Source organism: Pundamilia nyererei, unplaced genomic scaffold (genome assembly GCF_000239375.1).
Source record: "Pundamilia nyererei isolate P.nyererei 1_Seehausen unplaced genomic scaffold, PunNye1.0 scaffold00112, whole genome shotgun sequence".
NCBI lineage: Eukaryota > Metazoa > Chordata > Actinopteri > Cichliformes > Cichlidae > Pundamilia > Pundamilia nyererei.
Genome location: NW_005187513.1, coordinates 1,697,258 through 1,714,625, shown reverse-complemented (window position 1 = coordinate 1,714,625; position 17,368 = coordinate 1,697,258). Strand labels below are relative to the sequence as shown.

Sequence of the window (17,368 nt, the reverse complement as noted above, 5' to 3'; positions counted from 1 at the left end):
GTCTCCTCCTTGTCTGAACTCGCCACAATATATTAAGTAATCCAAAGTATTCAGAATACGTTACTGTCATTGAGTAACGTAACGGAATACGTTACAGAATACATTTTGGGGCATGTATTCTGTATTCTGTAATGGAATACATTTTAAAAGTAACCTTCCCAACACTGGACTGCTCACAGCACAGAAATGCCTTCTGTGCTGCAGGATGCGTTGCCACACAGGACGTCAGACACTTCAGTTCACACCTTTCTCCCTATGCACAGCGCTGCAGCTAATTTATGAGGAAGAAATCTCAAACCTGTGACATAGTGAGCTCACAAGACATGCTCATTGTTTAGCCAACAGCTCTCAGTTGGTCAGAGGATGGTTTTCCTTGAAATTCTGGCTAATACACCATCTTTGTGGCCCTCAAAGCCAAACAGAATAGGAGTCTTTGATCCTAATTCTCCTCCAGCAACACTGCTCAAAGGAGTCATAAAAGGCATGATAAATCAGCCTCCACAAAACAGTCTTACCCTCTTTAAAACACGGCCATGGAAAGCTGTTTTAACAACGAGGAACAAAAAGATGATTCTTTTAATTCAGCAGAAGCTGTATTTTAGAGTGACCACAGCTCGCTCGTCCTCCCAGAACATCCAATATTCAGGGCAAAAAACAAGAAAACAAAAACCAAAACAGCTTAGAAATATTTCATACAACCATTCTTGCTGAAACGTTTAATAAATACTGAAACCCCCCCCCCACACACAAACTTTAGCTGAATATAGAGGAATCTTTTTACTTTTTCCAGCACCTCAAGCTATAGCTATCATTAAAATAATATTCCAGGTATAACTTCATATCTAGGCAAGTAATTTTAGTGTCTGTGACTTTATCTGCACTAGATTCAACTATGAGTTAATCCTAGCAGGAGAAATGGGTTTAGTTGTCATATTTTTCATAGGATGTGGCAGAATGAGCCTAAACAGTTGTAGTGTTTACTGAAGTAAATTCTAACTTACTGAACACCTGTATCATTTAGACTTCACACCTACAGTAATATAGAATGACTCCTTGTCTTTCTCCTTTCTGATCTCACTTGAGCACAGAGGCTTCTGATTTACAACTCAGCTGCTGACCACCTGGCTGACCTCCTCTGGCCACATATGGTCAGTTGTCCTTGGAGCTAGCCTGAGCTCCCTTTCCGCTCTCAAACAAAAAAAGATAAAATGAATCTGACCTAAAGGGCAGAGAGGCTGTGATGTGTCCCGAACACTATTCAGCAGCAGCAGAAAAGCCGCACACTGATGTCCCGCAGAAGTCAAGAGGTCGTGGAAACTGGATGTGATGCTGATATATTTCCCACTTAAAGAACCTCTGCTCCAAATGTGACATGACTTAAGCTAATTAATCGCTCACGTTCCCTAAAAAGATGCATCCAGATTTTAATAAAAAATCTTAAAGACTGTATGTATATCCATAAATGACAGAGATACACACATGATAAACAAGCAACAAGGCAGGTAAGCAACAGGATGTACACCTTGTCCATTACTTTAGTTGTTAGAATACTGGCATTCAAATTATGCTAAGTTTGATCATTTCATCTGAATATCTGGGACACTGAAATCAAACAAATGTCTTAGCTGGGAACTCACATGCAGCAGCTACCAAAACACAGACGGTCTCTGACTACACACACATATTTTCCCTGCAAAGAACCCCATCAGTTCAACACATCTTTTCATAGCAAATATCTATTTCCAGCCATATTAAATCATTAAACTATGACACCTTTAATTATGACGTAGGCAATATTAATAAAAAAAAAAGTACTGTTAAACCAATAACACGTTGTTAAAAATCAACATTTTCAAAGATTGCCTGAAAATCTTAACAGATCTTAAAACTTGCAAAGTAAACACGAAACTTCCATCATGTGTTGGTGTTCATGTGAAAATACTGTAAAATGACCCAAACAGCCAAATTGGTGGCAGAAGGTAACCTAAGGTGAAAACTCACCGAGCCCTCCGATGGTGTGTTTATTATCCGAGGCGTGAAACTGAACTGGGGTGCTCTCAGGCTGGCTCTCCTCATGGTAGAATAGCTTGTAGCCCCGCACATTCGCTGAGTTTCTGGGTGCCAGCTGCCAATGTACCAAAATAGTGGTGCAGTTTAAAGACTCCAGATGCAGCTCAGGAGCCAGGGGAACTGCAGAAGAATAAGACCATACGAACCACATTTATTTATTTATTATAAGTACGTCACAGTCTTCTTATAAAGTCGTACAAAAGAGGAACTTGATCCTAAAACAACTACAATCCATTATTTGAGCTGTTTTTGAGTGACAGAGGAAGCTTCTGTCCTGACCAGGTAAATGTTTTTGAAAAGTTAAATAATGCCCCCATCCCCCCACACTTTTAAATACTCAATAGAAACCACACGTAGAGATAAGGAAGCTTGTTTCACACGTTTAGGAATGACGGGAATGAAGTTTGCCAATAGAAGTTGCCTTTCAGAGTTTACACTGGACACTAAGGGTAAAAGAGATGGACAGAAAAAAAAACCCAAATCCTCCCCTCCCCCTTCCCAAAGCTTCAGATCTAGCTCTAAACAGCCATATATTCTGTCCAGCTCTGAAGCCCGAGGTCTCCCTTTATGACCCATGACCAAAGCCCTTCCAATGTTACTGACAGCACAGGGTAAAGGTCAGAGAGAAACAAATGCAATGTCTTAACAAGATTATTAAAGCGTGCTCTTCTCAATCTCTTGCCCAATTCACATTTTTGACTCAACTTCCTCTGCTTGGATGAGAATCTATTTAAAGTACAATTCTGACTTCATATTTTTGATTAAATGCTTCTATTTTAGAGGTTATGAGGACAATTCTTCAAGTACCTTGAGCACCGGATGCCTTCGGGGTACGGTGCGATGTCCAGGCGGACTGCTCACCCCACCCTACGCTGGTGGCGGCAACAATTCGAAGAAGGTAGATGGTGTCGGGTTGCAGGTTTTCCAGGAGATGCTGGGTCTTTTCTCCAGGTAGTTCTATCTGTGAGACCGCGCTGTCAGAACTGGTACGATAGGATAAGCGGTAGCTGCAGACTCGGCCACGACTCAGCTTGTCTGGAAGAGGCTGCCAAGACACCTGGATGTCTGTGGGGCTGCGACTGGTGAGGCTGAGCTCAGGGGCGCGGAGGGGTACTGTGGACCAAAGTTTAAATGATGAGCTCAGAGCATGTACAAGTAAACCTGTAAGCCAAAAGCTTCACGGTGCTCTACGCACTCAGTTTCAGAATGTCTTTGTTTTTTGTCTTTTAACTCTTTCTTGTGTATTACGTCAAAGAGAGACTCTGAACACCCAGCACCACTCATCCATCTACTCAAACCTTCTGTTTCCCAGTGCTAGCCAATCTGAAAGCCTAAAGAAATGCCCAAACAGGGAGGAAGTTGCTTGTTTTGCACCACCTTGTAGCTAACACTGGACATTCAAACCTCCCACTGCACCCCGTCATATGTGCCAAAAAACGCTATCAGCAATCTCTAGTAAAACCACCTATGCAACTAAAAAACATATGAAACAGCCTCATATCCTGTTTTTAATTATATCACACAGGAAAGACCATGGCTAACCCATCTGCAGAAAATTCAATGACCTTAAACAGGGCTTATTTCTTGTTTTGTATTGACTGCATTAATGATTTTTTTGTTTGTTATTGTAGACCTCACCGTCCTCAAGTGTGTGCTGAAACACGTTGTCCGACATGCGACTGGCTCCCATTGGCATGTAGGCGACTACATAGAAGGTGTAGTTTTGCGCTGGCTCCAGATCATCAATAATATAGCGAGTTGTATCGTTTCCAATGACAATTTGATATTCCTCATTGTTTAACCCTGGACAAATGACAGGATTAAAAAAAATGTTGAGATAACAATAAAAAGCAGAACATTCAAACTTTAGCCCCCAGCCCCCAAAAATCAGCAACAATATGATGCAGTTTTGTTACTGTAGGTTTTCATAATTTATTCAACATTTTATGTATGTCCAGTCACTTTGTCTTATTTTACCACTGCTCAGCTTGCTTTGTGCATTCCCATGTTTTTTTCATTGTAATAAGAACATTATGCAGCTGCAGTTTTCATTTCCTGCCCCTTGGAACAACCAGCCAAGTCAGAAACAAAGACGGATTGGTACCTGGTCTAATTTCTCACTTAAGGTACTTCAGGCAAACAAAAATGTATTCTGTGTAGTCTGAATGCCTCAGTACGGCTCCCTGGAAGTCTTAACAAAGCTTGACTTCCTGTCCAATTTAAACTATCTTCCCCTCATAGAATACACACTTTTGGCCACTCCATCACACTGGCTAAAAAGTTCCCTTTTTCAGTAGATCTTCAGTTAAGTCCCAAGCCTCTATCAACAACCTCAGGTAAAGAGCACACTGCCTGATAACCAGCTTCTTTAAGTGGCACAAAGAGGACAAAAAAAATCTGTGAAAAGTGCAACAAATTCCTGACAGATGTCAGTTATTTGTTCAGCGACATCCTGTTTTTTTTTCTCAGACATCCTTATTCCCACCAAAAATCCAGCAGGTGTTCTTTTTTCAATAGTTGAATTCTGTACGTCTCTCCTCCTCAATGGAAGTCAGTGGCATTATAATGAAGTGCAGTCCTTGAATGCACAGCCTGCACATTTTCCTGAAATGCTACATTGTTTAAATGTGACTCTTGTTGTCAACAGAAAGAAAGTTCCCAGGAAAACTGAAAGGCTTTAAGGCTTTTCTGCTGCCACACTACAACCGTTGTGCTTTTTGTGAATAGTGCATCCTGTGTTTTATCCAGCAAAGGAAGGAACCCTGCATCTTTAAGCTTAACATGTCTTGTTGGTTCAGAAAACGCAGCTGTTCCAATTAACTCCGGAGTACAACAACACAACACTAACGTCACAGTGTCTGACAGAAAGTAGGATTTCTGAAACTGCCACGAAAATCCTGTCTTAATGTACTGTTCCTGTTACCAAAAAAACCAACAACAAAACATGTGTGTGGATTCTGCTTACCTTCAGCCTTCATGTAGTGTACAGAGTAAGCAATAACTTTATCCGAGTTATACAGAGGCCTCTCCCAAGCCAGAAGGATGGCAGAGCTTGACACAGTGTCAGCTCGGATGTTCCTGGGTGCGCTTGGCCGGTCCTCTGACATCACCACAATGAGCCTCGCCATAGTGAGGACTGATCCCTGCTCATTCTCTGCCTGGCACTGATAGATGGCGTCATCCTCAGGGATGATCTGGTTGATGACTAGTTTGCTGGAGACACCCAGAGATAAAGAGTATGGACCCAGATGATTTCAGGTGAAAATTTTGAGGAAACCAACAAAATTTCCATTGGCACATTTATAAATATACAGGGTGGGGCATTTATATGGATACACCGTAATAAAATGGGAATGGTTGGTGATATTAAAGTCCTGTTTGTGGCACATTAGTATATGTGAGGGGGCAAACTCCTCAAGATGGGTGGTGACCATGGTGGCCATCTTGGATACAACTTTTGTTTTTTCAGTAGGAAGACGGCCATGTGACACATCAAACTTATTGGTAATGTCACAAGAAAAACATTGTGTGATATTTGAAAGTTCTGGTCAACTAGAACTTTCAAATATCATCTCATGATAATTTGGGGTCACAGTAATGACTCTTTAAATGAACTAGAGAGAAACATACCTGTTGTACATCTTGATCCGACCATTAGAGTGAACTTTTTCTCCGTTCTTAAGCCAAGTGATGCGAGGCGTTGGATTTCCTTCAGCATGGCACACAAAGCGAGCGGTGCCAGCTCTGGGGCGCGTAAGGCTCTCAGGCCACTCCACCAAGGAAGGCGGTGCTTTAGAAAAAGAACAGCAATATGTTTAATTCTACGTGATCATCACAAATAGAAATCATGAACAGCCTGAGTAGTATATTCTGTTTTTACCTAGCACAGTGACATTAGCTGAGGCCATGGTATAGTTCCTTGTGCCAGGTGTGGTGGCTCTGCACAAATAGACGCCTCCGTGCTGGGGCTTGATGTCTGTGATAATGAGGTTGCCGTTCCCCAGCACTTTGGTGTTGTAAACATCAATAGGTTTGCTGTCTGCTCTGCTCCAGGAGATGATGGGTCGGGGATTGCCTGTGGCCATGCATTCCAGGATGGCAGTTTGGTGCAGTGACAGCGAGATGTTCTGTGGTGAAGCGATGATACGAGGTCTCTGGGGAAGCTGCGGTCTGGGACCTGTGGAGAGAGAGCAGAAGACAGCTTTAGTGCACATGGTGAGCTGTAGGGCTTTCAACTGCTTCAGAGTCAGACTGTTTAACTCAACTGTGTGCTTAAATATTACAAGTTTGCAAAAAGTGAGCTGGCTAACACACCTGGGGTCACAGTGAGGGTGGCCTCTGTGCTTCGGCGTCGACTAGCAATATTGGTGGCGACGCAGCGGTAATTTCCAGCGTCAGCCTGCTGCACACCCTGAATCTGAAGAACACCACTGGGCAGGACTGTGATTCTGAAAGACAGAAACACACGCACCCACACAACAATGATACTTACAATATGAACCAATTTCATATGAAACATCTTAGACAACATGAAATAATGGCTAATAAAGAATCTTATCTAAAATTTGTGTAGGAATAATGTAAATGAGTAAGATGAAATTAAACTGAAAAGAACAGAGTGCATACCGTTCAGTGGCGAGGGGTAATGTGACCCGATTGAACTCCCAAGTGATGATGGGAGGAGGGTGTGCAACAGTCTTACAGGAAAACCTGGCAACTGAGCCTTCAGTCGCCACAATAGATGTTGGCTGAACTGAAAATGAGGAAATACCTGCAACAAAACCAACCAGGAGACAGATTAGAGACTTGTTATGTATGCAGAAGTACAGAGAATTAATGTATATCATTAAAATAATAAACAAAAGTGTTACAAGCATATCCAAGTTTGTGATTATCATGACATCATCCATCCATCTCAGTCAGATATCAGAAAACAGACGTTCCTGCTCCTGAAGCTGTAAACATGCAGCATGCTGCTGGAAGGTGGTGACTGGAGTGGAACAGCTACATCCTGCGTGGATTGGGTTTCTCTGAAACTGAGCTAGTGTCAGCCACCAGCCAAGCAGCAAGCAAATAAGACCCAACCAGATTTACAATAAGGACCTTTTAGATGTTTGTGTAAATCTATTCAAGTTTTGAATAGCTGTTCCTCTTGAGTCACAAAAATCATGAAAGACACCCAGATCCTCATGCCCCCCTCTACTTAAAAAGCAGGAGGTCAGTCGCTTGTTAAAAGAAATCAATTGCACTCTTGTCTGTGATAGACAGAACAGTGAGCCCCACAGCTTGCTAACATTTACTATAATAAATAAATCAAATTATCAATGGCATACATGGACAAATCAGTACACTAAAGGATTTTTGCAGCGGACCAACAAATTAAATTTTCAATTTCAGTTGGTCCATTTTCAAAAGCTGTTGCCTGTTTTTAAGTCAAAACCATCACCCATTCAGCAATGGATAAACAAATACACTGTGGTGCTCTTTAACCTCTGAGCACACACCCAGAGCCGCTTCTGCTGCAGTGAGCCATCAGCACTCAGCAAAAGAAACACAAAAGAACAGGAAGCAGGATATCAAGTTAAAACCACGTTTACTGCAAAAAAAAAACATCCAAAGAGACGTTTGGAGATGCTGCATGGAGAAATACCAAATAAACTACAAATAAGGAAGAAAACAAAGAGAAACCACAGAGGAAACAAGCATAAACCAAACAGTGAAATGAATGATATCCGAATTGCTCATTGCCAGCTATAATCCTTTACACTCTGATATTTAACATCCTTATCGGGATACTTTTCTTTTAGCTCAGTGCTATGATAACCTCTGCTTTCGAGAGAAGTCTCCAGGAAATCCCTTAACTGCAATAAACACACAGTGGTGCGTATAGGGGAGGGGGTGATGGATGGCTGTGTGTAAGCAGTACTGCCAGCTGCTGTGGTGTTAAACAACAGCAGAGCTCAGACTGCGTTCAGTGAATTATGACTTTTACACATTTAACAGAAACTGTCAGCTTCAAATCAAACTGACATTTGGAGAGGAAAGAAAGGATCTGTAGTTTAATTCCAGAGATAAAATTAACTTCTAATTACTAAATTGCAGTTTTATTAGGACTATTTGGGGTTTTGTGTCATGCAAGGGACTTCATGAATGAAAACATTAAAAAGGCATGGCTGCTGGCTTCATCCATTTCTGATGAACCGTTGGACAAAAGTCAAACTGTTGTCAGGATCAGATGTCGTCACCATGGACACGTTTAATCTAATTAGCCTTAAGCTGTTGCCTCCTTAGCTCCACTGTGATGTTTGATGTGAGGACAGAAGCAGAGAGAGGCATTGAAACCGCCTCTCCCAGGCCCTCTCCTGCCCCTCCTGTTTTAACACAACCTCTTACAAAAATGCCATTACCCTGCTGAAGTGATATGACTGCAGGGCATGAGAGATGAGCTGCTCTGATCCTTTGCCTCTCCACTCTGCCTTTCCATTCACTCAAGTGATGCTCGATTGACAAACAGCGGGACAATCATTGATTATTGATTAACCACTAAGACAAGAAGGAAGAAAATCTTTAACTGCTCAGTGTTTGTTGTGCACTGTTCCAAGCTGAAAAACAGGAGGCGGACTCTTTGAGGGATGATGTTTGCCAAGAGGCATCTAAGACGTAGATAAAATCATCAAGGCAAACAGCCGAGCTCTTTCTAATTCAGTCAAATATACACATTTTCTGATTCGGCTATTTATTCTGTGTATTCCACAGTGAGTTATGTGGTGTAATTTCCTTTCCTACACCAAAATATACCAACATAACAATCTCTGGTGTAACATTTTGGCCTTTACCCTAAATCAAACAGAGTAAATACCTCAGCCTTATTCCCTAAAGGCTTGACAAAGCAGTTCCGACCATCTGCCCTTCCCAGCAATCTCACCTCTCACCTCTGACCTCCACAAATCCTGCATAGCACCCAACTATGGCAGAGTCCTGTGTGACCACCCCAAACTAGTCCTGTTGCTCAAACTGCCAGGAAAACTACCTAGAAACCACATTGCCCCAGCTGTGAGGCTTTCAAATACTTTTTTACAATAATAATAATAATTCTTTTGTTCTATCAGTGACATCTTCCAGTTGTTTCTGTTACAACAAAATAAAACCGTACAGATGGTCCAGCTGCTTTTTTACAATATACAACAGCCAGAATTGACAGATAACATGAATTGAAAGGTCATTGTCTTTTCTCTGTCTTATTTAATTTGATAAGCAGTTATAAAAGCTGTGGTTTTAATTCCCACCACACAAAAGGTCATTATGGCAGTTTACTGTTGCTTGTTTATTGTTTTTACTTGAAAAAGATTATTTCCATTATGTCAATTTGAATAATACTGCACCTCTAGCTTTCTAGAGATTTGACGAAAAGCACGTTACACAGTTTAAATCAACAACATGCACTTTCCATGACTTTTCTAAGTAGAGTTAGGTTACCTTAAATCTACTCTTCTTATGAGCCTGATTCTTGTTAACTGGAGTGAACCACGTGCTGAGACTAAAATAAACCAATTCCAGCAGCACGATTGAAAAGCATCGTCATTTAATTATGAAGAGTGATGAGTCCTTTACTATGATCACTGGCCCTACTGAACATTGATACAGGCTCTGAAAGAAAAAAAAAGGGCTGATAAGAAGAAGAAGAATGCAAGGCTGAAAAAACCCACAAAATCAATCACTAGCTGCATGGCAGATGTGGCGCTGCTCCATGCAGGCTGTCGGACAGTCAAGTGACCACTGGCCTGGCTAAACAAAGAGCTATTCCCATGAGCAGTGTGACCTCTCAAAGCTCCGAATGGGCAGTGGGGGAGCAGTGTTGGAAAGAGCATTCATCCCCCTTCTCCAATTCCTTATCTCTGCTGCAAAGTTTTCCAATCACTCAACAGCAACCCTGCACTCACAAACAGTGGCTTCATTGTCTTGAAACTCCCTAGCAGAGAACAGAGTTAATAAAGTCACTCTGTAAATACCCGTGTTCTGGTTTTGGCAACAGTTTTATCCTTTGTTGTGGTATGAAATAAAACATATGAGAGATAGATGCTCATGATCACTATGAAGGAAACTAATCAAGCCAGATGCGCACCCAGCATTATTGCAGGACAGATTTTAGGCCTACTCTGCATCCCACTGCACCTCCATCTATTGAACAGTTAAAAGAAACCTTTGACCTTAGGGCCCGGTGTTCAGGGGAACCATGGTAACCTTTTGTAACCAGCAGAGGAGAAAAGCAAGAATCTTGGGTTTGAGTTGTCTCACTTAAGTGCATTTCCTTCACTCAGATTGCAGTTCACACTGTGCAAGGTTTGCATTTGTCTTCAAAATGTGCCAAGCTGGTGCAAGTCAGATGCATTCCTTAGCAACTTAAAATAATGTCACAGTCCTGACCTTGCAGGCTGTGGACACACCAGCGAGGTAAAATAAACTTTGCAGCAGCTCCTTAGAATACCTCCTTTAAGGCATGAGCATAAAAAAGTGAAGACTACCCAGAGTAAGAATTCATGCCAAACTCTCTTAAACAGTGACAACTTCACTTGGGAAAATTTGTTTTCTTATAAACATGAAAAAAGTTCAACAAACCACTAACCCAGGATACTGTTATCATAATCTCTGTTATCTGACTTAACAGAGTTCTATGCATTTTCTGGCTATTTTTGCCCATTTCATCAACAAAAATTATTATTATTATTATTTCTTGTTGGACAGCAGGTAGGGATGGGAATCAAGATCAGTTCGTGTGCCAGAGGAAGAAAACAGTGACCATGAGGCATTCACTTCCTAACACACTGGCCATAATTTTATTGTCTTAGTCTAGTCCTCAGATCTACCAAGTATCAACCTTACGAGCTGCAAGAACTGAGCCACAAATTTCAAAACACTGTAGTTTCTCTAATGGCCACTCAAGGCTTACTACAACATACATAAATCCCTACAGACATCCATGTTAAAATTTCCAAATTTACAGCATGTTTGCAGCTGCATTTCATCCACCTGGATGGTAGAGGATGGTTAGGGGCGTGGCCACTTTGATTGAGAAGCCTCCATAAATAGGTACCTGTAGCCTATCAGTGTCTCCTAGGCCTCACAACTACTACCACTGGAGTCAATGAACTGTACATTTTCACTGTGTTTATTCCTACTGGAAATTTTTAAGTGAATAAACTGTTTCATTTCACTTCATCAGCTTTCCCCAGGATGAGGATATCCTTTCACTAGCAGACAGTGCCCACATTACATCAGTATGGGAGCTACAAATACACCAGAGCTGTAAATGTTTATTAAAAATAAAATTGGAAATTTTCCTATTTTTATACAGTATTCACTTGTAGTGGTATATTTTTCTGGGGAGACAACTCAAGAGTCAGTCCCTGTACTGAAATCCCCATCAATCTGAGGTCTGTTGACAAAAGTCACACGATGAGGCTCAGGTGTCACATTCCTTTTCATCAAGGCCAAATCCCTTCTCACCTTTGTGCTTCAGGATCCTGTGTTTAAAGTTACCTTCCATCACCACCATATTTCTCAAACAGCAACGAACATCCATCCAGAGATGGAGCAACGTTTGAAAAAGCTACCAAGGAGCAGACCGTCTGCAAAAGCAGCATAAATCAGCTGAGGAACACATGAAAAGACTCCAAAATTCAGACATCAATGAGCAGACCCCCATGCAACAGGCATGTCATATGATAATTAATCAAAATGCAGATCTACTAATATTTAACTTTTACGACTAGTGCAATTAGCCTTGCTGTGGTGACCACTTCCAGCAGCTCTGTCCACTTTTGCCCACGAAGAATGCCTTCTTCTTTTGTGAGCCGGGAGTGGACAAAAAGAGAGTGAAAAGCTTTATACTCTTTCACCGGGGCAGTGAGGCAGAAGACAATTGGGTTAAGCCTACGATGCCTACTGACCTGCTAAGGCCTGCAATAAAGTTTGGTCATTTAGACACTCAGGGTAAAGCCGCAGTATTGGGAGAGCAGCAATTCACATTTGTGTGTGTGTGTGAGAACCACTTACAACAACCCCCACTACTACCTCTGTGTCCTTCAACTGAGCATTTCTCAGGTATGTGAAAACTTTATGAGCTACCAGATAGACCTTCCAGCAGGTCTAAGTGCTGTTTTAAAACAAACTAGTAAAGCTTACAGGCAGCCTTTATCACCTCTTAACTTAAAGCTATAAAGCAAACTAAACCACTCAATCAATTAATCAAGCCACACTTTTTAAACACCAGAAAATGTCTGAGTTATGACTGGGAGCTCTATCAGAAAGCACTGCCTGTGGTACCGCTCCAGAATAATTAATGTAAACACAATAACTGTTATGTAACACATGCTAATTGCAGTTTTTTGGCACAACCTGCTCTTAAAATCCCCTTCCCTACAGCACTGCAAAAAAAATTAAATAATTTTCTGTATGTATTTTTGGGTTACTAATTGATCAAAAGCAATAGAAAACGCACTCATGGCAGGTTAAAAATAAATAAAGAAACACATTTTACAAAGTGGCACAACAAGACAGCAAATTTCAGGGCCTGTGAGTGGAAGAAGATATAAGGTGCCAAAAGACCAACTCTGTCTGAAGCCTCCCCTGCCTCCCCCTGAAAATATGAGGCCAACTCGCACAACGCAGGAGGAGAAAGCATTCAAAAAGAACAATTCCTCGAGCCATCAGGGTGCAATAACATGAAAGCCAGGGCCAGTGAATAGGGGTCATCTGCTCTTTCGCATTGGAGAGCCAGTATCCCACACTGCTCCTAACCTTTCAAATCTCCTGGTCCTTCATTAACACACCAATGGGCATTTTCCTCAATTCCCAGCAGCATCCCTTTTAAGCTCTAACTTTGAAGACTTTGTCCATCTTCTTGCTGCCACCAAAGCTGCCCAGACCAGACCAGACTGAGCATCAAATAAATATGCGTATAACAGCAAATCATGCTAGATTACACAACTCATATCCCTGATACTCACTTGCGATTGTAAGGTGGGCTTTCTGGCTCAGGATTGCTCCATACTTGTTCTGAGCAAGGCACTGATAAAACCCCTCATCTGATTTGTCTCCTCTTCTGCTCTCCACCTCTGAAATAAAAAGGGAGCCGTTGGAGAGCAGGTACACCCGCTCATTCTCCGCGATTTGTACTCCGCTCTTGAGCCATTTGACGTCGATGGGCGCCTCTCCATGCGCCTGACAGTCCAAAATAGCTGCTTCTTTCCGCATGACGGTGACATCGAGGGGCTCCTTGATGAAAAACAACTCACTAAAGCACAACACACCTGCAGGTAGAGAGACCAGGAAGAGAGTTGTTATGATTTAAGGAATTTAACAGCATTTGTACACCAGTTAAAGAGTTTAAGACCAGCCCGATGTAAAAAAAAAAAAAAATTAAAGACGTTTAATAATTTCTAGCTGGGTCTCATCAGTGTCTGTGGAACCAGTTTACAGCACCTACTAAGGGAAAAATCACATATAAAAGGCTTGTAGGCCTGCCAGCAGGAAGTCTACTGTCCAGTATAGTCACAACACTCAAGCTTGAGGTCTTCCTGCACCACCTACTTAAGGCTATAAAGCTGAAGATGAAACAGATTGTCCTATTAGACCAAGCCTGTAGTTTAAAGCATTAACAGGACAACGTGCAACTATATTTACATCTTACAAGCTTATAAAATGTATAAGAATCTTTTCTCATATTACTCATGAACCAACTCTGTTATATGTATTTATTTTGCTTTGGTAGCTGGATCTGATCTTTGATTTCAGCTCAACACCTGACTCACAGTTTCTACTAATACTCTGTGGTACCTTTAAAGTATATTCAGATGTTCTAACGCAGGGATGTTAAACTCATTTTACATTGGGGGAACTTCCTCTTTATCTGTTTTTCCACATGACAAAGAAATGATGCTTTGGGCTTAAACTGTAAGAGATAAACATGTAAATTTACAGAAAAAAAACTTTGTTGGGTCACTGTGAAGAGCTGTAACTATACTGCAATTATAAAATGGATATTTCTTGTTTATTGACAGAATGTCATCTTTTTGTTTTTTAACAGTCAACCTAGTGCAAAAATGATGGCTTTTTATAGTAGTTACTTAAAAAAATGAAACTTTCTGTCACTTAATTGTTAATCTGTTACTTATTTTGTTTTGCGCAGTACCAACGACCACGGAGGAGGTCTGTGTTAGTAATAAAAGGTGTAGCCACATATGAAAATACAATGAAAAATCGAAAAATGATGGCTTCCTTCACATTTTCGAAGTTATCTAATAGGCCAACCTGGAGTCTTTAGCTGTACGATTCTGGCGCCCGGGCCCCATGTTTGACACCCCTGATAATACAGTTTTTATATCTACCTGTAAATAGATTACAATTAACCAGGTGAACATTTGAAGTTAAGACTGACTGTTGAATGAACCAAAATAGGAAATATTGCCTTTAATACTCATGTTTTATGGCTTTTAAAATAAAACTTTTTACCAAATATGTTTAAAAACTGCCTCCGTGTCTTCGGTTTATTTTAGGCAGCTAGCTAAAAGTTAAAACCGTTCAACTGAATCTGCGAGCTTCCGTTAAAGTCCGCAGACTAACACACACGTCCTCACGGGACAGTCAGTGATGTCCATACAGGACGCCGCTCACTCACAGGTTAAAATGAGTAAAAGTGGTCCTGCTTCTTACCTGTGATTGGAAGAAAAACGACAAACAGCAGACGCTGGTATAAACTCCTTTTAAATCGCGCCATTTACGTGAATTGTCCGCGCATGCTAGCTGCTCTCTGTCCTTGCTGCTTCCTCCACATGAGCTGCTCTGCTACTGACGAAGAGGACTCCCTACTCAGAGGTGCAGGAGGACAGCTTCCCTCGTCCGGCCGAGGGTGGACGGTAACACCAATTAATCACATCCATAGTACAGCGTGTGGTGCGGCGCCACCTAGCGGCAAGGCACGGACACTACACCTGGGAAAACATTACTTTACTATAGAAATTTAACTGTGTAATTTTAAAACTGTGTATATACTGTATATTCTGTGTATTTATACTCTCACTCTAATTGCCTGTTTATGCCCTGTCCTTATCTTCAACGTCATGCTGCTCTGTTGTACCTTAATTGCCCCTTTTGGATAAATAAAGTCTTTCTGATTCTGATTCTGATTTGTGATTTTTGCAGTGAGTTCACAGCAAAAAGCAAATGAAAAAACAAAAAAGAAAAATTCAATTAAAGAAGAACAAATTTTCAGTTTTATTATTGCAGGACAGTCTGTGCAATGTGCTACCAGAACATTTTCAGTAAATTTACATAGTTATTTCTTATAATTTAGGGCTTAAGCGGTATCTGTTTGACTGTGTAGAAAAAACAAGCTCTACTGTTAAAATTGTACTTTATATATTGAAATATCTCAGAGATTAAATGTGTGATTAAACTCAATTAGAAAGTTTCAGAAAGTTCAGAAAGTTGCACTGGTCCTGTTCACATAAGATCAAAGTGAGCTTAATGTGGTTCACAATGTAAAATTAATATGATATCCCTGAGTTATAGTGTTTGCCATCTTTAACAAGCTGTTGCACCTGAGTGATCAAAAGGAATCATGGTCAAAACATGAGCGCTGCCAGCTAAAAACAATGGAAGGGATCCAACACAGAGTGTGGCAAAAGATGTGGTTCCCAGTCGGCTGTGTCTCAGGCAAGCCCAAATTAAGTTGGACTTTTGTAATAGGAAAACATACAGGCAGATCATGAAAGTTGCCATGAAAATGGACAGAAAAGAATATAAAAAAGGTTTTAAAAATAACACAAAAACACTAACATAGGGTTCAGAGTCACCTGACTTCTAATATTAAAAGTAGAGAGGCTGTCTGTCTCCCAAATCCAAACTGGGAGCTGGTTTCACAGGAGAGGGACTGAACGCTGAAGCCACTGTCTCCCATTCTACTTTTAGAAAATCTGGAAGCCCCAGTAAAGCCCGCAAACTGAGACCAATGTGCTCTACTGGGATAATATAATTCTGTGAGGTCAAAGTTCAGTTCTTGAAGGAAAAACAAAAAACATGCTTTTGCATGTGGCAGATTTTCAAAAACAAAGCATGATGACAGGTAAAGTTTTCTGCGGTAATGTCCTTATCGTGATGTGTAAATATCTGTATTCAAACAGATGCCTGTTAGAAACAGAGAAATGTTTTAGTGCAGTGATGATGGCATATAGAAACTTAGCTGACTTTGTGTCTGAAGCTAGGATTATCTGTTTAACGCTTCTATGGCACCGTAATGTAAATGATAAGGTACAACTACTTAAAAATAAAAAATAAAAAAGCATTAAATAACTCTTTATTATCTGACTAGCCTTCTCCGTACACACAACATCAACCATTTGCAGCATTATAGTTTAGAGAGAGATCAGCTGGTGACCATAAATAGTGTTTAATGTGTTTTATAGACTATTTAGTAAAACACAGTAACATGATAACTGAGAAGCCTTCATCTGCTGTGGAAAGCTGTTAGTGGAGGTGCAGAAGCTCCAGGACGAATGAGTACACATAACTAAAATACTGATGTCTTATTTGATAAGTTTTCAAAGTCAGTGATTAATCTTCAAGCTGAATTTGCACATATTGTTGCTCTGCTCTAATAAAAGCTGAATTGTCTTCTTTGGCCCATTAATACTGCACGATTTGTATCAATAACGTCATGGTCAGATGATTCACAGTCATTTTCTGTGTAGTATCAGCCCAGCACCCATGATACTGCCCAGCAGAGCAACACCAACATCACTCGCTCCACCCTTATCACCAAACTCCAGTCATATTGATGGGAACAGATCCCTCAGTATCAGAGGCCAGACTTTTCAGACTGAAAAAATAATGTTAATGGAAATGAGTTTGTCCTTTAAACCTGAGCTCTGCAACTATGACAAAGCACCGATAGGAGCAGGACAGCTGCTGTGTCAATGTCCATATTGATCCGATGTCCATCACTTATTGTGGGGAGAGATCAAACCCCCCACCTCCACATGCTCCTTCCCTTCCTCCCTTTGTGAATCTCTATAAAGCAGCAGGGCCACAGGCCAGCTGTGATCTGAAAACTGAAAAGGAAGAAGGGGAAAAATGAAAACAGAACTCCTCTGTAACTGGTTGGGTTTATCAGTACATCAGGATTTTTTATTGAGAAGGAGACACTGACTACAGTAAGAGACCAAGAAAGAACCAATCTGTGGGTCTCTGCCTTCGGTCTTGTATTTAATAACTTAAAGCATGCTCTCTTGGGTTGAGATCA

At 41.0% G+C, this 17,368-nt stretch overlaps 1 protein-coding gene across 1 annotated transcript in view; it reads right to left on the bottom strand.

Moving 5' to 3' along the window:
* prtga (protogenin homolog a (Gallus gallus)) overlaps positions 1 to 15,028 on the bottom strand; it is a 26,046-nt gene extending 11,018 nt beyond the window's left edge. The window contains exons 1-10 of the mRNA XM_005741650.1: positions 14,782 to 15,028; positions 13,077 to 13,379; positions 6,697 to 6,841; positions 6,385 to 6,518; positions 5,951 to 6,247; positions 5,701 to 5,860; positions 5,036 to 5,283; positions 3,709 to 3,873; positions 2,878 to 3,183; positions 2,002 to 2,190 (exon numbers count right to left, since the gene is read on the bottom strand). Coding sequence (XP_005741707.1) covers positions 2,002 to 2,190; positions 2,878 to 3,183; positions 3,709 to 3,873; positions 5,036 to 5,283; positions 5,701 to 5,860; positions 5,951 to 6,247; positions 6,385 to 6,518; positions 6,697 to 6,841; positions 13,077 to 13,379; positions 14,782 to 14,845 — 2,011 coding nt within the window. The 5' untranslated portion in view covers positions 14,846 to 15,028. The remainder of the gene's footprint in view (positions 1 to 2,001; positions 2,191 to 2,877; positions 3,184 to 3,708; positions 3,874 to 5,035; positions 5,284 to 5,700; positions 5,861 to 5,950; positions 6,248 to 6,384; positions 6,519 to 6,696; positions 6,842 to 13,076; positions 13,380 to 14,781) is intronic.
* Positions 15,029 to 17,368: the final 2,340 nt, after the last annotated feature.